The 27,315-nt window shown below is 40.0% G+C and overlaps 1 protein-coding gene across 14 annotated transcripts in view; it reads right to left on the reverse strand.

Annotated features, from left to right (window-relative positions):
* NCAPG2 (non-SMC condensin II complex subunit G2) overlaps positions 1–27,315 on the reverse strand; it is a 63,646-nt gene that overhangs the window by 24,648 nt on the left and 11,683 nt on the right. For 12 of the 14 annotated variants that reach the window (XR_003137523.3, XR_007402641.1, XM_049094868.1 and 9 more), the window contains 11 exons: positions 26,427–26,521; positions 24,894–24,963; positions 21,485–21,571; positions 16,473–16,568; positions 15,014–15,139; positions 6,890–7,069; positions 6,447–6,524; positions 5,250–5,402; positions 2,374–2,596; positions 2,032–2,129; positions 209–382 (listed from right to left, as the gene is read on the reverse strand). Coding sequence is in view for 12 of the 14 variants with exons in the window: in XM_049094868.1 (XP_048950825.1) it covers positions 209–382; positions 2,032–2,129; positions 2,374–2,596; positions 5,250–5,402; positions 6,447–6,524; positions 6,890–7,069; positions 15,014–15,139; positions 16,473–16,568; positions 21,485–21,571; positions 24,894–24,963; positions 26,427–26,521 (1,380 nt within the window). In the remaining 2 variants the exon portion in view is untranslated. The remainder of the gene's footprint in view (positions 1–208; positions 383–2,031; positions 2,130–2,373; positions 2,597–5,249; positions 5,403–6,446; positions 6,525–6,889; positions 7,070–15,013; positions 15,140–16,472; positions 16,569–21,484; positions 21,572–24,893; positions 24,964–26,426; positions 26,522–27,315) is intronic. The other 2 variants (XM_025449295.3, XM_025449035.3) reach the window with 1 other exon arrangement.

Genomic DNA, 27,315 nt, shown 5'->3' on the forward strand with positions numbered 1-27,315 from the left:
GAGTGCTGGAGATATAGAGCAGAAGGACACATGGCCTCCACTTGCAAAAACGGCAAGAGGCCACTTACCCTGCCAGGTATGTACTGGCTCAGCATTCTGCCCTTACAGATGACCAACCAGGTCCTGCCAGGTAAGTGTGTTGAACACTTCTGCTAACACTGCACAAATGTAATCTTAATATACCCACCCACAGTGTGAGCAGGCTTACCTTGAAGACTTTCAGGTACTCAGGAAGCACAGAGGCAAACTTGTTAATGGTATAAACTCTGGCTTCCTTATTATTTTCCATACTTCTGTGAATACTTTTCCAGAGAATCACAATGATTTCTAGCAAACCGGCCATGGATGCAACATCGTTTACAGACAGTGTTTTGTCCAGAACCTAAGACACAAATAATTTGATTGTGAAAGAATTAAATCAGAACAATTATTACAACAGCTCTATCTTTAAAAGTACATCTCAGAATTTCAGACTTAAAGCAAAAACATAAAAGATTATCAAGTCTATTTTCATTTCATGAAAATGACTTTATCCTCTACTTGAAAATCTCTAGGGACCCCTGGGTGGCTCAGTGGTTGAGTGTCTGCCTTTGGATCAGGGCGTGATCCCAGAGTCCTGGGATTGAGTCCCACATCAGGCTCCCTGCATGCTTCCCCCTCTACCTATGTCTCTGCCTCTCTCTCTCTCTCTTTCATGAATGAATGAATTAATTAATTAATTAAAAAATCTTTAAAAAAAAAAGATGTTACTTCCTGCCATAAACTTTGATGTGAACAGACTGGGGGAGGAGGGAAGAATTTACCTAGATGTGACTGCTACTGAGAGTCAGCTACACACTTGGACCATCAGATCACCCCAGGCTGTCTGCCAGCCACTTCACTCTGCAGGTCTGGTGAGGGCTGATGATGACCAACTCCCACTCAATCACTGTTCTAAAATAACATAGCATTCATATCTGAGGTTATGCTGGCCATAAGCAATAATCACTATGTTCTTCTGAATGCTCCACTTAAACCACAAATGCGCTCTGGCCAAGTCTTCTACACAGAACATAAGCCCTAGAACACAACGAGCTCAGACACACATGGATGGGGTCTGTTAGCCAGTCCTACAATGGGACTGTACCAAGACAGTCTGACAACCTGAAAACAACCACTACAGACAACTTCCTGAAAAGGGACTACGATGCTTATAAGTAATATATGTCTAAGCCTTAAATTTCTTATAAGTGGTCACTCTGGATTCTGAAGAAATAGCAGCTAACCAGTCCTTTTGATTAACTACGTTTTATTTTCTAAACTTTTATTTTTTTTAAAGATTTATTTATCTATTTGAAAGAGAGGATATAGGCATGTTTGTGGACAGAGGGAGAAGGAGAGTGAGAATCTCAAGCAGACCTCCCAGCGTACAGAGTCGGACTGGGGCTCTGTCCCAGGACTGTGAGATCATGCCCTGAGCCAAAATCAAGAGTTGGATCCTCAACTGACTGAGCCACCCAGGGGCCCCAATTAATTACTTTTTAAAAGGCAATTCTAAATAAAGTTCATTCCTAGATATTCAACCCCCAGATGTTTCTAGTAGAATCTCACAATAGTGGCTATGGGTAAGTCCTTAAGAACAATAATAATACTCATTAATTATAAAATATGGTAACATCCAGAATCCAATCCAGGTGTATGCTACATCAAAGCCAGAATAAAATATACAGCTTAAGGCCAAGAATATTTGGGAGTGTTACCAGTAATAAATTTTCCTCTGAATTAAATCTGCCCCAATTCCACAGTGAACTACAAAAGATATAGAACAATTATTTCAAAAACACTATTTATGATCTTCTAAAATAATTAGTTGAATTATCAATACTAAAGGAATGGGAAATAAAAATATTGCCAACATAACAGTCCATGGAAATGCCAGCTTTCATCTAGCGTTCTGCCTGTCTCTAAGCATGGAGCACAGAGGTGTTGTCTGCCTCAAAGGTAACATGGCCACAGGCATGGCTGAGCCAGGGCAAACCGGACCACACTCACATTCTCCTTCTCCCTCTCCTCATGGCTCTCGTGGCACTCAAGCACTGCCTTCCGGATGCAGGCGTTCAAGCAATGGCGAATCACATGGATCAGCTTTGCTAAAATGTTTAAGATAATCATTACATAAACATACATAAAAATCGTATGTTTCTTCAAAAAAAATGGTCTTTCTAATAGTAAAATTATAATCCCAAACCATCGAGAGTATTATTTCAAGGGAAATCATTAAGAAATGCACTAAAGCATGAGGCTTATTAAAATGACCAATGCTGAGGATACATAGCATTGCTTATGCTTTTAGGGAGACAACATAACAAGCACTGAGATGCAGGTGTCCCATACCTATATTAGTGCAGGCGGTGTGCTCATGGGCATACTGATAGAACTTCCTGGCGGCTGCATGGTTCATCTGGACCAGCGTGACACAGCGCTCACACCACACCTCCTCCGGCTGGTTCACAGGCAGGAAAGAGTTGAAGATAAGGTTCACCAGGCGCCGAGACACTGGCCGGGAATCTGATTCCAGACGAGCCAAAATATGCTCCATGGGGCATATTTTCCAAAACTATGTATGGAGCACACACACAGAAGGAAATAGTCAATTGTCCCTACAGTCTTAAAAACACTTTTTAAGCAAAAATTCCTGAGCAAAGTCAAAAAGGAACTAATTTTTATATTCAAGAGAACTCATTTCAAGTGACTATACCAGAATCTGTGACTCTTCCGTAGAGAAATTAGAATAAATTCATATTGTAAGAAGCACTGACATTAGAAGGTACCTAAGTATAACACTTTTGGGAGGGTTAATTACAACTTGTTAGTAACATGTTTGCTGTAAACTTTCAAATGATAGCTGTGATTATCAGTCATAAAATTTAAAAATTTCCTAAAACACCATAAGCTTTGGCCCATTAATGTGAACAGTGAATAGAAAAATTGACAACAGTTTGGACATAGAAAGCTACAGCGGATATGCCATTCCCTAAGTCGGAGACACAGAGACATCACTCCTGACCCCCAGAGGTACCTGGTCTGCATCCCACAGTGGGCGGAACCCTCTGGCACAGTGTGGCCTCCCCCTCTGCAGGGCCAGCTTGCCTAGAGGACCACACCAGCCTCCTCTAGCCCACCTTACAGCTGCTGTTTGACCACAACTGTTCTATAGTCCCTCTGCTCAAAAGCCTCAAAGTCATCTACTGCCTAAAGAAGAGGGCCAAACTTCTAGGCAAGACACTCCAGACAAGAGAAAAATAGTAGTAGAAATAGATTCTAATGGTGAAATGTTCAAATTCTGTCCTAAGTCACTTCTCAGCTGGCAATCCGGTGCAAATACCTATGCCTGGTAGTTTCCTCCTCTGTATAATGGGGATAATATTACTGACATGCATTCTCCTCAAGGACCTGGCTCTAACAATTTGTCTCCTTTCCAGGACTTTCAACTGATCTTTCTCATCAGCAATGAAAGATTTTCAGGTCATCTCAACTCTTAAAACAAAAACCACCCCCCAAAACTCCCCCAAAACTCAATTTCCTGACTCCTTGCAGCTCACCTTTCCTTCCACCTGGGACCTCTCTCTGCCTCTACTTCCACTTCCTCACCCCACTTATAATTCAGCACACAGTAGCATGGCTTCTACTCTCACTGAGATTGTTCTTGCCAAAGTCCTAATGACCTCTATGGAAAATCCAGATGAAGATATTCATACCTCCCCTTCCAGGAAATCTCTGAGTATCTGACACTACTGATTACTTACCCAGGAAACCTCCTGGGATACTTCCACTCATACCTCTCAGTATTTCCAAAAAAGTAATTGAAGTAAAGACAATAAGTCCAAGTCCCACAGTCTACTCAGCTGGTTCTGGGGAGGCAAAGAGCACCACAGTGCTGCCAGCAGTAAGTCAAACAGAGAGGATGGTATGGCAGCCTACCTCTCTCTATCAGCCCTTGCCCCACAGAGCCAGATGGCTTCAGAGTAGAGCGTCTAGCCAACTAACTACAAAACTAAGGCTGGCAATTAGGTGACTGGAGACTTTTACTCAAGGGTGAGAGGCAGTGCTTTCAAGGTTTAAGAGAAGGGGGGTGATGAGTCTGAGGATCTGACCTGAAGGATCTACCTTCCCTGTTCCCCCTCCTGCCTGCGTGTCAGTCCAGATGGGCTATTGGGTATACTGAGCTGTAATCCTGAATAGCACATCTGTAGCTAACAACACCACCAGCAAAGAACACTTGCCAACACACTCCAGTGCACCTAACTATGCAGTGCAAATTCACAACCACCACAGAAGCAGATTCAACCCAAGACCAAATGGCCAATGCATGGATTCACCATTCACCTGCTTTGCTACACTGCTTGCAACATAGCGTTCTTTCATTCTGTGAACACAGCACAGGTCTATATGGTTAACCCGAGACTACTGGACATGTCAGGTTCTTCCCAAATTCTGTGTTGGGACAAAATAGCATTTTAAAGTCAATGTCAGAAAAGTACTATGTGGAGGAAGAAAAGACATAGCATTAACAAATGAAGTTAAAAAATCTAATACTTTGAGACAAAAGCTAAATTGGACTCAAGCTAAGGGAGCACACCCTCACTGTCAAAGTTTACACGATGTTAAATGTACATCACAGCACAATTACTCCTTCCTTCTATAAAATGAAGGGAATTCTCCTAGTAATATTTAAGTCCTTGCTGAGTGGCAAGCATTTCAGTATTTGAACAAAAGCTTTTATGCATATGATAAAAATAAAACTTAAGGGATCCTTGGGTGACTCAGCGGTTTAGCGCCTGCCTTCAGCCCAGAGCGTGGTCCTGGAGTCCTGGGATTAAGTCCCACATCGGGCTCCCTGCGTGGAGCCTAATTCTCCCTTTGCCTGTGTCTCTGCCTCTTTCTCTCTGTCTCTCATGAATAAATAAAATCTTCAATAAATAAATGAATAAATAAAATAAAAATTAAAAAAATAAAACTTAAGGTGGGGGTTGCTTTACATTAATGTCTTTCAGAAAGAAAATACACTGATGATATTTCTAGAAACTTCAGTAAAAATCACAAAACAAAATTTTATGACGCAAATAAATTGGCAGAACATACCAGACATCCACTAGTTTAAACATGATTAATAAAACTCTTGGAATTAAAATTGCTTTGTCTTTGTGCTGATGAAAACGAATATACTTCTTAATTTCACATCTTCGATGATAAAGTCCTGCCTATCCTACCTTAGCAGCCCGCACGGCTTTCACTTTCAGCAGCAAATCCACAAAAGCCACTCTCACTTTCTCTGAATTGTCATGGAGACTGTATTTCAGTGCTGGCAGAAGCTGTTCTAATAGTGGGTGGCTTAATTTGTTATCCAAAATTATCGGCAGACACTATCAAAAAGGAGAAATAGAAACAATTCAAATTTAGAATATAAACAATAAAAAGTTAAGAAAATACTCAGTTCCATCTTTATTAGTGAACTACTAGTGAAATAAATATACCGACAGGAAACTTTTATAAAACTGTTTCATAGTAAAAAGCAAACTTCTAATGAATTAGTATAGTTTCAACACTGATAATCAGCTCATCTTTTGTCCCACCCAAACAAATTAAAGCAGTTATGAAATAATTCTGCAATGCTTTCTCTTGTCAAATTTAATTTATTTATTTATTTGTTTGTTTGTTTGTTTATTTATTTATTTATTTATTTATTTAAAAAAGATTTTATCTATTCACAAGAGACACAGAGAGACAAGGCACAGACACAGGCAGAAGGAGAAGCAGGCTCCCTGCAGGGAGCCCAATGCAGGACTCGATCCCAGGACCTTGAGATCACAACATGAACCAAGGGCAGATGTTCAACAACTGAGCTCCCCAGGTACTGCTCTTAGCCAAACTTTAAAGGATTTCAGAGTTGAAAGAAACACAGAACAAGTGCTGGTGGAGGGCTCCAAAGCCAATTTGTGTCCAAAGCTAGGATTCAACAATCCTTTCACATTTTTTTAGTAGCCCATGAATTCTCCTATTTCTTGACTCAATCCTACATGACAACCAGAGATTACAGAACACCCGCCGGGGGCACTCATGATGCATGCCTACAGACATGTGTACCTTTGACAGGTGGTTTGAGTGACCTCCCCAAACTCAGACCAGGCAGCAATATGAATATCTGATATACTCCACCTTCATTTGTCCACTTATTAGGAAAAACAATTTTTTAAAGAGACCTCTTTTTTGTTTGAATTATAGTCAGTTGTATAGACTGACACTGTATGTATAGACATACAATGTTACATTAGTTTCAGGTGTACAACATAGTAGTTGGACAATTCTATACATATGCTATATTCACCACAAAATGTGTAGTTACCATCTGCACCATACAATATTATTATCATTAACTATAACGAGACCTTATGTTTTAATCATCATACTTGAATAATTACTGATGAGCTGATACAATGTCCAGGGTTTGTTTCAAAGTAACCAATAGTGGGAGACAATGGATTGGCCTAAGATGAAACAAGAGGAGATGTATTTTAGACAACTGTTGAAACTAGATGATGGGAGAAAGGACAGTTTTGTAGGTTCTTGTTAAAAGTACATATGGTACACCAAAAAAGTCAATTTTAACTATTAATTTTTTAAAAAAATTACTATATACAGTTCCTGTTTTAAAAGCACTGCCTACCCATCCTGGCCATACATCAAAAACTGGTATTATTTCCAGTAGGTCTTTTTTGTAGAAGACATTTACAATTCTTTACAAGTGCCCAGAGTTATATCTATAAAGCAGAATTACAAGTGACTTAAAATTTGTTCTCTGTATTTTTTCATTATTCTATGATAAATATTGCTTTATCATTTTAAATCCTACCTTAAAGACAGAACAGCGCACATCAGCTGAGCTTGTGTCAAATGCCAGTTCCCCAGTTACTTTCTTGAGGAGATCAATAAGAATGGTTGGAGGCATCATTTCCCAGTATTTGGAAGTTATTTTACAAACACCAAGGATCCCAGTAGAACGGACCATCGGATAAGGATCTTCTAATAGGCTCTATAAGTTGCAGGGGAAAAAAAGACTTAAAATCTTAAATCAGTTTCCTTAATATCAACACTGGCTTTACAGATTAGCACTCTGTGCATTCACAAAGAAGCAGCCATTTCAAGTTACAGAAATACTGGTCCTATACAGATTCACACATTATCATTTCTATATCATTTCTATTTATCATTCTATATCAACTATCATTTCTATAGTTGAGCATTTAAAGAGGACAATCCAGACATGTGTGGTGCCATATCTGTCAATCCCATCTATAGGACTTTGCTGACAGCAGAGCCTAAAATACCACATTCAGTGAGGTATGCAGACTTCAGCTGATCCTACAGGCACAGTCCATGTAAACCACTCTCTTGAATTTCCAAAATTCTGTAATGCACTAAGCCCAAAATAAAGTAATTCTACCTGTAATGAATTAATCCAAGAAATAGTCATTAGTGGTTGCTAACAATACAAAAAGAGGAGGCACCTAGGTGGCTCGGTCAGTTAAATGTCCAACTTTTAGTTTCAGCTCAGGTCATAATCTCAGGGTTGTAAAATGGAGCCCCCCGTCAGGCTCCATGCTGGGTGTAGAGCCTGCATAAGATTCTCTCTCTCTCTACCCCTCACCTCCCCTTTAAAAAAATACAAAAATAAACGAGATGTTGTTTATCTCTTTTTTTTATGTTGTTTATCTCTGAATGGAAGTATACAACAGCCCCATGAAGAATCTGACACAATAAACAAACTCCCCACAAAAATAATCGATCAACTCTACACCTATTGACATTCAGGAAAGACAAAAGGCAGAGGAACGCAACACCACAGGGCTATGTTCTATAAAACCCAGAATGAAAGAAACAAAAGAATAATTTGGCTTCTTCAACAACAACAAAAATAGCAAGCCAAAAGGAGAAAGAGACTTGAGGCTACCAGGTCTTACCAATATATTGGCTGATCATATGCGTGGGTCTTAGACACAGATTCAAACAAAACAGGAAAAACTGTTTGAAATATCACTCAAAAACAATGACCCAGGAGAACCTTGGCTGGCTCAGTCAAGGGAGCGTGTGACTCTTGATCTCAGGGTCCTCAGTTCAAATCCCGTATGTGGCACAGAGTTTACTTAAAAATTAAAAACAAAATTTTTAAGTGTTTAAAAAACTAAGCCACCACTCAATATTTGATAACTTCAATTAATCATTTTTCTTTAGTTGTGATGATGGCATGATTATCCTTTTTAAACAAAAAAGCCACTGGAATGCCTGGGTGGCTCAATGGTTGAGCCTCTGCCTTTGGCTCAGGGTGTGATCCTGGGGTCCCAGGATCGAGTACCACATCGGGCTCCCTGCATGGAGCCTGCTTCTCCCTCTGCCTGTGTCTCTGCCTTTCTCTCTGTGTCTCTCATGAATATATAAATAAAATCTTTAAAAATAAATAAATAAATATCACTATCTTTAAGTAATTTCTACTGAAATACTTAAGAATTAAAATGATATATCTCAGATCTGCTTCAAAACAAAGAAGAAGGGCAGCCCCTGTGGCACAGCGGTTTAGTGCCACCTGCAGCCCGGGGTGTAATCCTGGAGACCCGGGATCGAGTCCCCCGTCGGGGCTCCCTGCATGGAGCCTGCTTCTCCCTCTGCCTATGTCTCTGCCTCTCTCTCTGAATGAATGAATGAATGAATGAATGAATGAATGAATGAATGAATAAATCTTTAAAAAAAAAACAAAGAAGAAATAGATTAGGCTTGGGCCAGTAATTACTGAAACTGTATTATGGGTACACAGGGTTCATCATACTAGGCTCTCTACTATTATGTGCAAATTTTTCTATTATAAAAGTTTAAAAGCACAAATAATTCTTACTCTGTAATCAGTGGAAAAAAGCTGTTCAAGTTAAGATGAATAAGCACCTACTTCCTCTCCTCCCCAAATCTGACAAAAATGACAAAGTAGTAGAGATAGTAACATTGAAAACAAAGGATTTTTTTTTTAAGGTTTTATTTATTTGAGAGAGAGAGAGAGAGAGAGCACAGAGTGGGAAGGATAAGCAGACTACCCACTGAGCATAGTCCAACGTGGGCCTCAATCCCAGGACCCCAAGATCACGACCCCAGCCAAAGGCAGATGCTGAACCAACTGACCCACCCAAGTGCCCCTAAAACTAGAGATTTCTACAAGAAGGAAAGTAAAAACAGATTTCATAGAAAGAGCAGAAAAGGTTGTGACCAGATCAGACATTCCTATACCCTGCCAGAGCTCAGACCTGTCCAAAAAAAAAAAAAAAAAAGCCACCAGGAGGAAAGGCCCCTCCCCTATCATGGGGTCACTGGCCTCAAGTAACCCTCAGCCACAGAACCCAAAGGGAACCCGATCTGCTGACAAGCCCTGCCCACTTGTGCAAAACAACAAGCCACTTACCATACAAGGAAAATGCCTACCCCAGGAAACAACAAATGTTGGAGAGGATGCGGAGAAAAGGGAACCCTCTTACACTGTTGGTGGGAATGTGAACTGGTGCAGCCACTCTGGAAAACTGTGTGGAGGTTCCTCAACCTCAACCTGCCCTACGACCCAGCAATTGCACTGTTGGGGATTTACCCCAAAGATACAAATGCAATGAAACGCCGGGACACCTGCACCCCGATGTTTCTAGCAGCAATGGCCACGATAGCCAAACTGTGGAAGGAGCCTCGGTGTCCAACGAAAGATGAATGGATAAAGAAGATGTGGTTTATGTATACAATGGAATATTACTCAGCTATTAGAAATGACAAATACCCACCATTTGCTTCAACGTGGATGGAACTGGAGGGTATTATGCTGAGTGAAGTAAGTCAGTCGAAGGACAAACATTATATGTTCTCATTCATTTGGGGAATATAAATAATAGTGAAAGGGAATATAAGGGAAGGGAGAAGAAATGTGTGGGAAATATCAGAAAGGGAGACAGAACGTAAAGACTGCTAACTCTGGGAAACGAACTAGGGGTGGTAGAAGGGGAGGAGGGCGGGGGGTGGGAGTGAATGGGTGACAGGCACTGGGTGTTAGTCTGTATGTTAGTAAATTGAACACCAATAAAAAATAAATTAAAAAAAAAAAACAAATTAACTCAAAAAAAATAAAAATAAAAATAAAAAAATAAAAATAAAAAAAAAAAAAGGAAAATGCCTACCCAACTAGAGAAAAACCCCTGCCAACCACCTCATCACCCAACTCTTCTCAAAAGTAAGGACAGAAAAGTAATAGGTCATCAGAGAAAAAACAAACAGCAAGATAAAAAAGGGGAAAAAAAGAGAGAGAACTTTTGGAATTTGAAGAACTATCTTTGGATAGTTCTTTTATAGATTTTGTTTCCTATGAATTACTTTCAATGTCATTCTTCAAAAATATACTCTGGATAATTAGCTTATTAGCACACAGTCTCATACGAGTTCTGGGCTCATCTCTGTATCCCCAAACAATCCCAGGACTGCCAAAGTCACTCAGGGTGGGCACTTGTGATGCTGCTTCTCCAGGAGAGTCACTGTGTCTCAACACCCACATGCTCACAGGACGCTTCAACATTTGAACTTCAAAAGAAACTCTCTACACTACTCAAGTTTGAGAAACACCAACAGAACAAAAGTATGAAAGAACAGCTAAGGCACATGGAGGACACCAGGAAATGATCACTGCTCTTACGTATTGGATTATCTCCTTTATCAGTCCTCATGAAAACTTGTTTCCATTTACTCAGTACCTGATCCAACAAGATCACGAACTCTCAGCCAACCTGGAGGCCAAATCCAGCCCAGGCCCATCTGTGTGTGGTCCACAATGCCTAAGAATGATTTTTCATTTCTAAATGCTTAAAAAAACAGAATAATAATATTTTGTGACATGTGAACATTACATGAAATTTAAATTTTGGTGTTCTCAAACACAGTCTTACTGGAACAAACCACACTCACTCACTTCTATGCAGCCCATGGCTGTGACCACATGGTCCACGGACCTACCCTCATTATCATCTGGCCTGTCAGATGCTCTTTATTATACTGCACTGCCTCCTAAAAGGAGCTAGGAAAGAACAGGCATCAAGAAAAAGAAAATAAAGAGATTACACTAAGAAAGCTTCATTTGCCTAAGATTCAAACGAATAGACTAAGTTTCCTGGTAAACTCAGCAGAGGGGAGGAAAAAAATCAAGACACAGAAAAACATCCTGGGGACGCCTGGGTGGCTGTGGTTGAGCATCTGAATTTGGCTTAGGGCATGATCCTAGGGTCCTGGGATGGAGTCCCGCATCCGGCTCCCCAGAGGGAGCCTGCTTCTCCCACTGCCTATGTCTCTGCCTCTCTCTGTGTGTCTCTCATGAATAAATAAATAAAATCTTAAAAAAAAAAAAAAAGAACTTTAGAGACTATTATTGTCCAATCTCTTAAAAAAGAGAAAAACAAACAAAAAAAAAAACAAAAAAACAAAAAAAAAAACAAAAAAAAAAAAAGAGAAAAACATCCTGAAAGTTTCAGAAACACTTGATGCTAGAAAACAATACAGACTATTTTAACAGTCCTAGAAAAAAATGATTTTGAACATAAAAAAATTCTCTTGATCTGGCCAAACTACAAATTAGGTGTTAGGGGAAAAAAATAATACTTTGGGATTCAAATACTCAGAAATCTATGCCTCCAAAAAATGCCCTGCTGCAGAGCAGGGCTGATGGAAACTATTTCAGCTCCTAAAGCTCTGATGACTGCCCACGGGTTCATTTCACCCCCAGAAGTGATTCACAGCCTCCACAGGATATGTTGCTCACACACCAGTCATTTTCTGCTGGAGCAGAGACTATTATTATGTTCAATTTTGAAACTATTATTTTAAAAACCCATTTAGACATTGATATCTCATTTTTATGAGACTGCTAAGTTTTGCTACTTGAAATACACAAACCCATCTCCACTAAGAAATACATAATTTTATTTTTTAATATTTTATTTATTTATTCATGAGAGACACACAGAGAGAGAGAGAGAGGCAGAGACACAGGCAGAGGGAGAAGCAGGCTCCATGCAGGGAGCCCAACATGGGACTCGATCCAGGGTCTCCAGGATCACACCCTGGGCCGAAGGCAGCGCTAAACCACGGGGCCACCAGGGCTGCCCAGAAATACATAATTTTAAACAACTATACCATTGGTGTTTTCTATCTGTTAAACTTAGAGGAATCATTTAGAACTTAATTCTTGTTCTGAAAAAACATTTAACTTCAATCATCTTTTAGTTTTTTCTTCCTTTCTATTCAAATAAAATATCATTTAATAATTTTTTTAAAAAGATTTTAAGTAATCTCTACACTCAACCTGGGGCTGGAACTCATGACCCTGAGATCCAAAGTTGTATGCTCCACCAACTGAGCCAGCTGGGTGCTCCTAACATTAGGTAATTTTTATTTTTTAATAGGTAACAAAACAAAAACAAAATTAACAATGATTAATCTGAATATAGATGACTGCATTCTAGTTTTAATACGGCTTACCTGTTAGAATCTAACAGAGATTTGGCATTTCTTTTAGGTATTTTCTCTATTAAGAATCTCCATTCCGGGATCCCTGGGTGGCGCAGCGGTTTAGCGCCTGCCTTTGGCTCAGGGCGCGATCCTGGAGACCCGGGATCGAGTCCCATGTCGGGCTCCCGGTGCATGGAGCCTGCTTCTCCCTCTGCCTGTGTCTCTGCCTCTCTCTCTCTCTCTGTGTGTGTGTGTGTGTGTGTGTGACAATCGTAAATAAATTAAAAAAAAAAAATTTAAAGAATCTCCATTCCTATATATAATTTATTTTTCTTTTCATTTTTTTTAAAAGTACTCCACATCGTTATTTATTTATTTATTTTTTAAAGATTTTATTTATTTATTCATGATAGACATAGGGGGAGAGAGAGGTGCTTATAAAGATAAGTGTACTCGGTGCTTATAAAGATAAGTGTACTCTAAATCCCTTTTACCTATAACCATTAGTCATCTTAATGCTAGGACTAAGCTAAATGTTTCACTTACAATTTTTCATTGAGACCTTGTCACAATCCTACAGAATATTATTTCTAATTTTAAAGAAAAAACAGGACTAGAGAGAGGTTATGCAATTTGATGAAGACCAAACTTATTAAGTGGGATTCAAAACAAAATGTGTGGCTCCATGCTCTCCATCGCTATGTGTGCTGCTGCCCAGCACTAGGGCTAAGGAGGTCCCCAGCAAGATATCTATAGTTTGCTTGCACGTGTTCTGCTCAGGAGCATGGGGGCCATACCCTCCCTGTGCATGTGTGAAATGGCAGGTACTGTAGAAAACTGGCAGCACACACTCCATCACCACATCCAAGGCAGACACTTACACATTTAAAAACAACAGTGGTTCACAGATTTGGACACCTGAGTTAAAAAGAGCAAAAGTTGGAGCACCTGGGTGGCTCAGTCAGTTAAGTGCCTGACTTCAGTTCAGGTCATGATCAAATCACAAGTCAGGCTTCCTGTTCAGCAGGGAGACTGCTTCTCCCCCCTCTTTGCCCCTCCTCTGGCTCATGCTCTCTCTGTCTCTCTCAAATAAATAAAATAAAATCTCTACTAAAAAAGGAAAAATAAACGTTTTCATAGATTTTTTGGCTAAAAACTACCAAAATCTAGCTTTGATTTGCCTACCAACATTAGCCCCACAAAATTAATGATTCTCAAGGGGAATTTTACATAAATATACATGCAAATAAGGCACTTAAAGCAAAATACCAATGACTGTTCATTTTAGATGTGTGTCTGTATGGAGGTGTGTATGTACGTATATGCACACGTGTGCACATATGTATATATGTATGTGCATACAAAGAGCCAAGTCTATACATATTCATTATACTATTATTTCAACTTGTTGCATGCCTGAGATTTTTCATTAAATCAAAAACAAACAGGCAGCAAGGTGCTCAGTCAGTTAAGTATCTGACTTTGGCTGGGTCATGATCTCGGGGTCCTGGGACTGAGCCTCATGTCAGGCTCTGCATTCAGTAGGGAGTCTGCTTCTCTGTCTTCCTCTGTCCCTCCCCCAATTCGTGCTAGCTCCCTTTCTCTTAAAAAAAAAAAAAAAAAAAAAAAAAAAAATCCTGAACCTTAAAAAACAAACCAACAAAAGGAAGTATTTTAGGAATGCCATGGTTAACCACCTTTATCATGGCATTTTTGCTATCACTTCCTAAAATTTTATTCTACTAACTAGGACAATAAATAATATTTTTTAGCTTGTGTTAGGAAGCCCTGAAAATGTAAGGGAAGGTAGAGGAATAGACAGAGGATAGCACTTTCCAGCCGGATGAAGAAGATCCATGTATCTTTGGAAATAAATGTGGCATCCTAATGCTCTAAAGTCTCATTTGAAAAATCAGTCAGAAAAAAAAAAAAAAAAAAAAAGAAAAATCAGTCGTTTGAAAAATCTATTGCAGCAGGCATTATTCACAGGCTTGCCTTAAAACATCACCAGTGTTTGTTCATCCACACTACCCCACAACTTGAGAGCAGGCAATACCAACATCCCCGATTCACAGATAAAGACAGAAAAGTTAGTGGCTTGCCAAAAGTGATAACAATTATAGAGAAGTAGCATCAAATCTGGGAATCTACTATAATTACATATTATACCGCCTCCGTGCTGGGGACACAAGAAGACAGGGAAAACATTTAAAATTATACAGAGTAATAAATAATTAGATGTTCCAAAGGTGACAAAAAGAATAAAACTATTGGGTCCACACTGTGAGAGAAGGCACCAGGAAGAACATGGATTTCTATGAAGTGTCAAGATCTAGAAAGCCTGCCATCAGAGGGCAGCACACAGGTAGTTATGGAGTGGTGGGGGTGGGGGAGGAGGGGGCCAGGACCCACAACAGGCCCAGATATAGCTGACATCATAGGGGACTCAGTCACATGCAATACATACATAGAGTTCTTCAAACTGTTTCTGAATTTCACTATCCATTTCAATAGCATTGAAATTTGGATCTCTAATAGGAAATGCTTCAATGAACAGTAGGGCAGCATTTGACCGGACCACAGAGTTTCGGGCCTGGAATAAGGAAAGAGTGTTTCAGAATCCAAAGAGCAAACATTCAAAGGCTTCAATATAGATTTCCTAAATGGTTCTAAGTATCTCAATATAGACTTACTTACATATTAAAGACAATTACAACCTTTAAACTGACCAAACTTAGACAATCCATGGGCTAAACCAAACCCTTGGCTCAGTAAGGACAGATATTAAAAGACCTGGGGGCACCTGGCTGGCTCAGTCGGTTAAGCATCTGGCTCTTGATCTCAGCTCAGGTGTTGATCTCAGGGTCATGAGTTCAAGCTCCATGCGTGGAGCCTACGAAAGAAAGGAAGGAAGAAAGGAAGAAAGGAAGACAGGAAGAAAGACAGAAAGACAGAGAAAAGAAAAAAAGAAAAGAAAAGAAAGAAAAGAAAAGAAAAGAAAAGAAAAGAAAAGAAAAGAAAAGAAAAGAAAAGAAAAGAAAAGAAAAGAAAAGAAAAGAAAGACGGAAAGAGGGTACAAACCACATGTTTTTGGGGCACCTTGGTGGTGCAGTTGGTTAAGCCTCTAACTCTTGCTTTCAGCTCAGGTCATGATCTCATAGGTTGTGAGATTGAGCCCGGGGTAAGACTCCCTGCTTAGTGGGAGTCTGCTTGAGATTCTCTTCCTCTGCCCCTCCCTACAGATGCACACACTCTTTCTAAAATACATACATAAATCTTTAAAAAAAAAAATAAAGACCCAATTCCTCATCTCAAAGCTCATCTTATGTCACTAAGAAACAGAAACACTAGGTTTACCATGTAGAAAATCATTCATGTTAATTCCATCACTCCCCGACAGCTGTGATTCTGTGTCTCAGTCATCAGCAGAAGGTTCTGAGAGCCAGGATGGCCCAGCTCAGCTATACAGAACCTCAACACCTCTGCTGGTTTATATGGCATGACAAATGCCCTTCCTACTGTGGAATCTGCACTAAACCAATTCAGATTCCCAGTCTAATAGGCCTAAAAATGTTTTTAATACAAGAATAAAACATTTGTCCCAGGGATGCCTGGGTGGCTCAGCGGTTGAGCGTCTATGTTCGGCTCAGGCATGATCCTGGAGTCCGGGGATCAAGTCCCACATTGGGCTCCCTGCATGGAGCCTGCTTCTCTCTTCTCTCTCTCTGCTTGTGTCTCTGCCTCTCTGTGTGCCTCTCATGAATAAATCTTAAAAAAAAAAAAAAAAAAAGTGTCCCAAACTTCAGAAAGCCCCCAGCTTCCAGTGTCATTTATACTGCCTTATCACAAGCCTGAATTACAGCACAATAAATTCAAAAGCATAATGAGCACATTCTTAACATGGATGGAGTATTTAATAGGTGTACCTTTAGTCCTCTCCAAAGGATGGGTTTATACAATCTGTAAAGCATCTCTTCCACTCCCTGACGAACTTTCTTTTGATGATGAAAATAACTCAGCACCTGAGATCCAAGAAAAGAAAGAAAGAAAGGTAATGTTTTCAAAAACAGCATTTAAGATCCTACTTTGAACAGAGAGGGCAGGTTGTCCTCTACACCAAAACAGGCCCTCATGCTTCACAAGTCTTGACAACTCTTCCCTAAGAGAAGATATAACAATAGATATTGACTGTACTAAACACATGAGAGAAATCACATGGAAAGAAGCCTATGAAGAAACAAAGATCAATGACTTTGGGTCATAGTTTCTACCCTTCTACCAAAAGTCAAATAACCTCAAAATGAGTTCAGAGACCTCTGACCTTCAAGGTGAAGTGGAGGAGGAGTGTGTGTAAAGGAGTCAGCCTGAATGGTTTCTATAGCCCCTTCTGGTTCCAAAATGAGCTGGCTACAAGTGTCTGGTTCGAAGAACCTTGAAGAGCATCTGAAACATGCATATATCTCAAAATGGGTGTCACTGCTCTGTGGGCCTTTACCGTACCAGCTTAACTTAGATATTGATCATCCCCAAGCTTAGGAACAATCAAAGGATGGGCTGTACACTCAGCATCCACTACTTTGTCCTATTGCCCTCTTCACTAGCCAGTCTTCCCATAACTCTTCAGACTCTTGTCTCCAGCAACTCAGTTTTGCCAAAATTCCTTAATTCACCACTCTTCTTTAGAACTAAAATTCTATTAGTGAAAAGTGGAAAATAAAAACTAAGTTAAGCTATCCAACAATAGGTTATACTTTAAGTGTTTGAACCTGAATCAACTTTATCCTAAACGAACTACAGTCTGGGGATTATTTTCTGATTGTTAATTTTTTATGTAGAAAATTGTATTGACGGTGGTGATATTATACTACAGTTCTTTTGCGTGTAAAATATTATCAAGTTTTGGTATCAATCGTATACTCACTTTACAGAAAGGTAGGTTGGTAGGTATTTATTCATTTATTCATTCATTTATTTATTTTGTAGGCTCCATGTCCAACCTGGAGCTCAACTCAGGGCTTGAACCTATGATCCTGAGATCAAAGCTGAGACCACGAGTCACACACTCAACTGAATGAGCCACACAAATGCTCCTTACAGATTTTTTTTGTATAACTTTTTTTATTGGAGTTCGATTTGCCAACATATACTATAACACCCAGCACTCATCCTGTCAAGTGCCCCCCTCAGTGCCCATCACCCAGTCACCCTGTCCCCCTCCCCTTCCACTACCCCTTGTTCACTTCCCAGGGTTAAGAGTCTCTCAAGTTCTATCACCCTGTCTGATTTTTCCCACTCATTTTCTCTCCTTTCCCCTTTAATCCCTTTCACTATTTTTATATTCCCCATATGAATGAAACCATATAATGTTTGTCCTTCTCCAATTGACTTACTTCACTCAGCATCATACCCTCCAGGTTCTATCCACGTTGAATCACGTTTCTAATGGCTGAGTAACATTCCATTGTATACAGAGACCACATCTTCTTTATCCATTCATCTTTCGATGGACACCAAGGCTCCTTCCACAGTTTGCCTATTGTGGACATTGTTGCTATGAACTTTGGGATGCAGGTGTCTCAGTTTTTCACTCCATCTATATCTTTGGGGTAAATCCTCAGCAGTGCAATTCCTGGGTCATAGGGCAGATCTATTTTTAACTCTTTGAGGAACCTCCACACAGTTTTCCACAGTGGCTGTACCAGTTCACATTCCCACCAACAGTGCAAGAGAGTTCCCCTTTCTCCACATCCTCTCCAACATTTGTTGTTTCCTGTCTTGTTAATGTTCACCATTCTCATTGGTGTGAAGTGGTATCTCATTGTGGTTTTGATGTGTATTTTCCTGGTGGCAAGTGATGCACAGCATTTTCTCATGTGCTTGTTGGCCATGTCTATGTCTTCTTTGGTGAAATTTCTGTTCATGTCTTTTGCCCATTTCATGATTGGATTGTTTCTCTGCTGTTGAGTTTAATAAGTTCTTTATAGATCTTGGAAACTAGCACTTTATCTGATAGGTCATTTGCAATTATCTTCTCCCATTCTGTAGGTTGTCTTTTAGTTTTGTTGACTGTTTACTTTGTTATGCAGAAGCTTTTTCTCTTAAGTCCCAATAGTTCATTTTTGCTTTTGTTTCCTTTGCCTTCATAGATGTATCTTGCCAGAAGTTACTGTGGCCAAGTTCAAGGAGGGTGTTGGCTGTGTTCTCCTCTAGGATTTTGATGGATTCTTGTCTCACATTTAGATCTTTCATCCATTTTGAGTTTATCTTTGTGTATGGTGCAAGAGAGTGGTCTAGTTTCATTCTTCTGCATGTGGATGTCCAATTTCCCCAGCACCATTTATTGAAGAGACTGCCCTTTTTCCAGTGGATAGTCTTTCCTGCTTTGTCAAATATTAGTTAACCATAGAGTTGAGGGCCCATTTCTGGGTTCTCTTGATCTGTGTGTCTGTTTTTGTGCCAGTACCACACTGTCTTGATGATCACAGCTTTGTAGTACAACTTAAATCCGGCATTGTGATGCCCTCCGGCTCTGGTTTTCTTTTTCTATATTCCCCAGGCTATTTGGTCTTTTTTGATTTCACACAAATCTTAAGATTATTTGTTCCAACTCTCTGAAGAAAGTCCATGGTATTTTGATAGGGATTGCATTGAATGTGTACAGGAAGATTTTTAAACAATTTTATTGTTATAAGTCACAAACCATGAAAGTCACTCTTTTAAAGTACATAATTCAGTGGGCTTTAGTATATATTCCCAGAGTTAGGCAACCATTAAAAGCACCTAATTTTAGGGGTGCCTGGGTGGCTCAGTCTGCCTGAAGCATCTGCCTTTGCTCAAGTCATGATCCCAGAGACCCAGAATGGAGCCCTATGTCAGGCTCCCTGCTCAGCGGAGAGCCTGCTTCTCCCTCTCCCTATGCTGCTCCCCCTGCTTGTGTGCTCTCATTCTCTCAAATAAATAAAAAATATCTTAAAAAAACCCCAAATACCTAATGTTAGAAGATTTTCATCAACAGTATAGGGATTTTTACTTTCAAATGTCTGAAGCATTTCCTAAACCTTCTTTCAACATATCAGTAAAATAATTTATTATAGAAATGTGATGTTTACCCAAAAAAGGGATTTGAGGAAGAAGCTACAATGTGTTGTAAGCAACAATAAGAATTAAAAGTCCAGGAACATACTGCATTCAAAAAGTGAAATATAATTAATGCTCTTCCTTTTAATTCTATGTATTTTCCCATAGTTTACCAATCAGTGATATCTATACTTATAATATCTTAATTACTCAGATTACCAGAGCAGAAAATCAAATATCAAAAGAAGCCTTAGGGGAAAAAGTCTTAACTTATTTGGTACTAAGAAGGAAGCAATCAACATCACAAATTTATCTAATTTAACATGCTATCATTCTTTATGATTAAAGAGAATCTTGCCTCTCTATCCCTCATGAATAAATGAATAAAATATTAAAAAAAAAAAAAAAAAAGAGAGAGAGAGAGAATCTGAAACGCCAAATAAATGACCCAAGCTGACCTACAACCTACTGAAGCCACACTAGGATTGTGTGTCATTGGGGCTGGAGGTCAAGCATCAACTAGATATATTTATCTCTGGGTTTATCTTTGGATAACTCAAAGTAAAGTATCAATAATGTAAAGAAATGTTTCCTTATCCTTTCAAGCTTAATATAATTAATGTATGTTTACATTCTATAAATAATAGTAATTTCACTACACTAAAAAGGTAAGTCTTTATTCATTTAGCTTCTTGATACACAGTTGCCAAAACTAACAGCAAACACACAAGGCATCACTCCTGGTTCAGGATACTGACCCTGTGTCCTAAACAGACCACATTTCCCAATTCCATCTGCCAAGATCATTATTATTATCAAACACCTATCAGTGTCATTAAGACATTGAAAATAAAGCCTCATTTAGTCAGATCATTTACAATGTAAGTATAAAATTCACATCTAAATTCTGAGACTAGCTTTAAAAAATTTTTTAAATTTGTTTTGGGTAAATTCTATGCTACACATGGATGGGGCTCAAACTCATGACCTTGCCATCAAGAATCCCATTCTCTGGGGATGCCGTGGTAGCTCAGCAGTACAGCATCTGTCTTCGGCTCAGGGCGTGATCCTGGTCTGGAAATCAAGTCCCACATCAGGCTCCCTGCAAAGAGCCTGCTTCTCCCTCTGCCTGTGTCTCTGCCTCCTCTATGTGTCTCTCATGAATAAATAAATAAAATCTTAAAAAAAAAAAATCACATGCTCTACTGACTGAGCCAGCCAGGCACCCCTGAGATTAGCTTTTAAAAACACACAAGAGGGGATCCCTGGGTGGCGCAGTGGTTTAGCGCCTGCCTTTGACCCAGGGCGCGATCCTGGAGACCCGGGATCGAATCCCACGTCGGGCTCACGGTGCATGGAGCCTGCTTCTCCCTCTGCCTGTGTCTCTGCCTCTCTCTCTCTCTGTGTGTGTGTGTGTGTGTGTGTGTGTGTGACTATCATAAATAAATAAAAATTAAAAAAGAAAAAAAACACACACAAGAAACTATCCAAACATTTATTCCATTTGGTTTACAGAATATCAAAATGAAAATTTAACATATGAAAATAAGTAATAAAAATAATTCCAAATATTGTTTTTGAAAAAGTGGTATGGCAGTTAGACAGTAATGATTCTGAACATTTTTATGTCAAAGAATTTAAAGATTATTTGAAAAAAGTTCTGACTCTCAATAACATACCTTTCTTCTAGTTAAAACTGCCAGATACCAAATACTAAGACTCTGAGAAAGTCCTTTAGGCTGATGCATGAGAGGGGTTAACTTAATTTTTAAATTTAACAAAAACAATAATCTAAAAACAAAGCTAGGACTTATCAGCTTTATCAAAAAATCCATGACTAGCACCACAATGGTTTGCTTACCTCACGCACCCTAGAGTGCACAGGAGACCTGCGTGGAAGGTGGATCCCGTGGTGCATGAAGTCCTGGATGCAGCTGTTTTCAATGGTCTGGAATGGCAAACACATTGTTAGTACTTGGCGCACGTGCTCCGACAGAGGTCAGGACAGGCAGCGTAGCTGCTGAGGCGGCTCCACGGGTCCTCTAGATCATGAGGGAAAGCACCAGGATCCCTCACTCAGAGCACTCCTATTTCAAATCTATACCTCTTGGAATCCCTTTAGTTTTGATATTCCTTTGGTTTCTTCTACCTTGTTTGATGAAATACCAAATCTGTGCCAGGTGGCACAGCAAGCTTCTCCCTACCACCTGAGGCTAGTTCAAGCCAGATGGCTCAGAGCCTGAGCATGCCCTGAGGGCCTCTCTTCTGAGTCATCCTGAACCAGACGACCTAGGGACTGAGTCTGTTCCAAGAGCCTCCCCAGAGCTGACGCTGAACTACCCTCAAGATGGGGACAAGGACTCCAAAGTGCCTGAAACAACATCTTTCAGGGCTTCCATGGAGGGCAGTAGGGAGTTGGCTGTAGGGAGCTCTTCGGTTAGCCCACAACACCTACAACCTCCAGAACTGGGCAGAGAAGGCAGACCCAACCACAGGGAGCAGCCGAAATCCCCTGCGGATCCTCTGGTCCGTTACCCTGGACTCTGCCTCCAAGCCCTAGGTTCCCATGGCTTTAGGGAAGGACATTAGGAAAGCCTGTTACTACTATTAGCCCTCTTTATTATCTCTGAAAATACTTCCTTCACCTGAAGCCACTAATCTTAGCATCACTACCTACGGGGAACCACACGCTGACATGGGATACATGGCACTACCTACTAAGTATTTGTGCCACAAAAGTTGAACCTTTAGAGTTAACTATCAGAATATGGACATTCTACAGGACAACCGACCCAGTTTCTTCAACATATTCACGCGGGGCACAGGTTTTAAAAACACAAAAGGAGAGAGGGAGGAATGCTCTGAGAGATTTAAATGACGTAACAAGGAAATGCCATAGACTTATTGGATCCTGTTTCCCTAAAAAAACTATAAAAAGACATTTTTGAAACAAAGCAGAGAAATTTAAATGTTTTAAAAAAAATACCCGGAAAATGTTAATTTTGTTAAGTATGTTAAAGGCCGTATATAACCATATTCCTTAGAGATGCATACTGAAGCACATAGATATGAGATGTCCTATTTGGAACTTGCTTGAAAAATTGGAAGGGAGGGAGGAAGAGGGAAGCCGAGCCTGAGAAGTACAGAGCTGCACTAAAATTCAGTACAGATTCGATCAAACAATTATGTGTGCAACTATTACATTTTTTTTAAACGGAATTTATTTATTTTTAGTGATCTTTACACCCAATACAGGGCTCAAACCCACAACTAGAAATCAAGAGTTGCACATTCCACCAACAGAGCCAGCCAGGCACCCCTACAAACATTTATTTTTATTTTTTATCTTTTTTTATTTATTTACTTATGAGAGACAGAGAAAGACAGAGAGAGAGAGGCAGAGACACAGGCAGAGGGAGAAGCAGGCTCCATGTAGGGAGCCCAACGCGGGACTCGATACCAAGACTCCAGGATCACGCCCTGGGCTGAAGGCAGCGCTAAACCGCTGAGCCACCCGGGCTGCCCAACATTTATTTTTAAAACCACTATTGGAGGTACACCTGGGTGGCTCAGCAGTTGATCTGGAGTTCCAAGATCCAGCCCTGCATCAGGCTCCCTGCAGAGAGCCTGCTTCTCCTCGGCCTGTGTCTCTGCCTGTCCTCTCATGAATAAATAACTAAAATCTTTAAGTAAACAAACAAATAAATCCACTATTAGAGAAAAGGGGGACCAATATTCTTTCCTATGAACAAATGTCATGAATAATAAAACTGCAAAAATGTATAGCAATGTCCTGGTTTTGTCCCTTCCTCCAAAAACTTTTACACTGCAAAATGACTGTAGATGCTGTCAGCAGGGGATATGAGAGATCATTTCCTCTTCTAGAAGTGGAAGTCAGTGATAAACCAAGTTTAAGCTGCACAGGAGCGGAGTGGACAGAAGGAAGCTCCAGAGATCAGTAAAGCTCTCCCCAACCCACCAGCTCAGGGCCTGCTCCCCTCTCTGACTTAGATTAAAAATTTTACTCTCAGAAAGAAAACATGTTTGACAGACTAGTATAAGAAAAACACAAAGGATATTGACAAAAAGTATTCTGATATTTTTCCAAAAGAGCCTTTGAGCCTTACTGTGATTGTGAATTACACAGCCACATCTTCATAATGCAGATAGATATTCCACAGTCATTCAAGGTTAGCCGTAATTCAAAACAAATGTCTTTAATTTCTCAACAATAATGTAACTGAAAGAGGTAGTTTGAGGTTCCTGAGCAAAAAAGCCCAACAGAAACAGAACCCTAACCACAAACTCAATTTTAAATTTTCTAGTGGTGGGGTGCCTGGGAGGTTCTGTCATTTAGACATCTGCCTTCAGTTCAGGTCATGATCGCAGGGTCCTGGGATGGAGCCCCACCTCAGGCTCCCTGCTCAGTGGGGAGTCTGCTTCTCCCTCTCATTCTGCCTGCAGCTCACCCTGCCTGTGCTCTCTCTCTCTCTCTCTCTGTGTCAAGTAAATAAAATCATAAATAAAAACTTTCTCATAGCAATATTAAAAACAAAGAAACAAGCAAAATTATTGTAGTAATGTATTTTGTTCAGCCCAATATAGCCAAAACACTATCATTTCAACATGCAAGCAGTATTTTTAAAACAACATTCATGAGATATTTTATTTTTTTATTTTTTATTTTTTTTATTTATTCATGATAGTCACAGAGAGAGAGAGAGAGAGAGAGAGAGAGAGAGGCAGAGACACAGACAGAGGGAGAAGCAGGCTCCATGCACCGGGAGCCCGACGTGGGATTCGATCCCGGGTCTCCAGGATCGCGCCCTGGGCCAAAGGCAGGCGCCAAACCGCTGCGCCACCCAGGGATCCCATGAGATATTTTACATTCTTCTTCCCCCACTATGTCTTCAGAATCTGGTGTGTTTCTTACACTTATAGCACGTCTCAACTCAGACTAGGCACATTCCCAGTGCATGGCAGCTACAGGTGGGTGGACATTACAGATCCAATAAACCTACCAAAATGATATGGGGCAAATCTTGATTTCACTCAAACCACACATCTCAATGAGTGGCAGGAATCCTGGGTCTCAGACTGAGCATGAACATTTGTGGGAATGAGAATGAAGTCTCCATCCCATGGAGTCTCATTATCTGACTTTATTTTGACAAAGAGCATCAACACATATTAAATGACTATCCATGACAACTTATTATTTACTAGAATACAACAAAAATGAATGTTAACATTTAATAAAATGAAAATACCTCCAATATTTTTCCTGAGGCCTTTTTCCAAGCTCTGAAATAAATTTCTGCAATGTATACCATCAAAGATCTATGGGAAAAAAAGAAAGTTAATGCATGTTCAAACCACTACACTTTTTTTTTTCTTTTTTTTTTTTTTTAAGATTTTACTTATTCATGAGACACAAAGAGAGAGGCAGACACAGGCAGAGAGAGAAGCAGGCTCCATGCTGGGAGCCCGACGCCCCGGGACTCCAGGACCACGCCCTGGGCCAAAGGCAGGCGCTAAACCGCTGAACCATCCAGGGATCCCCTACACTTTTTTTTTTTTTAAGTTTATTATTTATTTTGTTTTTCTGACAGAGCCAGGGACTCCTGGATCTCGAAGTCATGAGTTTGAGCCCCTTAGTTCAACCCCAATATTCTGCCAGTAGGGAAACAGGAGGAGAAAGCATTCTAGCAAACAGCAGGAGCTCTGTCATTGAGTCAGAGTCAAATCTCAGCTCAGTACTTAACCAAAGCTAGCTGCCTGACAGAGGGAAACTCAGCAACCAAGCCCACCTCAACAGTTGAAGGATTCCATTTGAAAATGCACACTAAGTACTCAGCTGCAGAGCAGATTACGCACTGAACCCTACACCTGGCAAACAGAAAACATTCAAACATTCACCGTGACAGCTCCAACTGCTGTGAGGTTCTAAGAGGCTGAGAGCTCCGACTTGTGCATGCATCCCTAGACTCTTTGACTGCAGGACTCTTCCCACCCAACCACATAGCTCAGTCCACAGTAAACAGGAAAGTAGACATTACATTCAAATGGTATCAGAAGGGGATCCCTGGGTGGCTCAGTAGTTTAGCGCCTGCCCTCAGCCCAGGGTGTGATCCTGGAGACCCAGAATCAAGTCCCACATCTGGCTCTCTGCATGGAGCCTGCTTCTCCCTCTGCCTGTGTCTCTGTCTCTCTCTTATGAATGAATAAATAAAATCTTAAAAAAAAAAAATGGTATCAGAAGTACTTGTGACCTGGAATTTATTCCGTGTCCATGTCCATACTGCAATTGAGACTAAGATTTAACTGGTAAATATTTTGACTATTTAAAGAACGACCACGAGTTAAAATCTTAACTTAAATGTCATTACTGAAAATGACTTCCTACAGCGGGGAAAAAACTATACAGTGATACAATAATACATAATATGTAGTTAAAAACAACACATAGTAAAAACAGTACATCACAAATAATATAATCTAAGAGATAATTTTTAAAGCTTCCAATACATTAATATAACTATTTTTTTTTAAGATTTTATTTATTCATGAGAGACACAGAGAGAGGCAGAGACACAGGCAGAGAGAGAGAAGCAGGCTCCATGCAGGGAGCTGGATGTGGGACTTCATCCGGGGACTCCAAGATCACACCCTGGGCGGAAGGCAGATGCTCAACCGCTGAGCTACCCAGGTGTCCCAATTAATATAACTTTAAAAGTCAGGTCAAATACCATATTCTAAAATCATCAAGACAACACAAAATACCAATTGCCCTCAATACTTACTTTTGTAACCCCTGTAACTGGTTTTTAACGGTCTCGTGGATCATTTTAATAAAATTTACATTCCAAATGAAGAGTGAACTAAGAAATCTTCTTCCCTATAAAAAAAAATAAGATACAATGTTGCAACCAAATAAAAAGTTCAGATAACTAAAAAGGAAACAATTCCTTGGATGTTAGTAACAGAAAAGTCTGTTATTCTCAGTGAAGGAAGCATATATAACTACAACTCAGGGCCTCAATGGGGGTGTTGGAGTCTAGGATAGAGCTCAGGAGCAGGGCCACGACAAAAGGATCTCCCCTCTGGAGGGTCCAGCACTGATCTCCTGTGCTCAGCCACAGGACTGCACAGACATGTCCCATACTGCTCAGTAGCTCAATTTGTAAATGCTCCACAAACATTTCATTCTGGCTCTGTCTACATTAGCTAAGATCAAAGAATCCTTCATTTCATCTTTTATAAATGAGAAAAGTGAGGACTTGTGAAGAGGCTTAGTATCTGCCAAACTAGAATTTTCAAATACACACAGTCCCCGTGTTAGTTTATATGCATACTACTAGATGACACATGGCCCTAAAAAGCAGTAATACGATTCTTACACTCTATACAGCACATAAAATATATCTAAAACTTTTCCTGCAAACAATACCCTCACCTCTTTACTGCTTACCAGTCCACCAGTACTGTCTCTGGAATCCCATAGAAATGCAACACACTTTGATATAAATAGCAGGGCACCCATGCTTGCAAAAGGCATGGGTAATACTTTTTAATACTTAAAAAGTATTTACTATAAGTACTTGACATGATAGCACAAGATATTTGTCATTTATCCAGAATGAACTAACCAAAGTAAGGACTCATTAGGAAACTAAGTTTAGATATCATAAA

The sequence above is a fragment of the Canis lupus genome, chromosome 16, assembly GCF_003254725.2.
Source record: "Canis lupus dingo isolate Sandy chromosome 16, ASM325472v2, whole genome shotgun sequence".
In the NCBI taxonomy this organism is placed as follows: domain Eukaryota; kingdom Metazoa; phylum Chordata; class Mammalia; order Carnivora; family Canidae; genus Canis; species Canis lupus.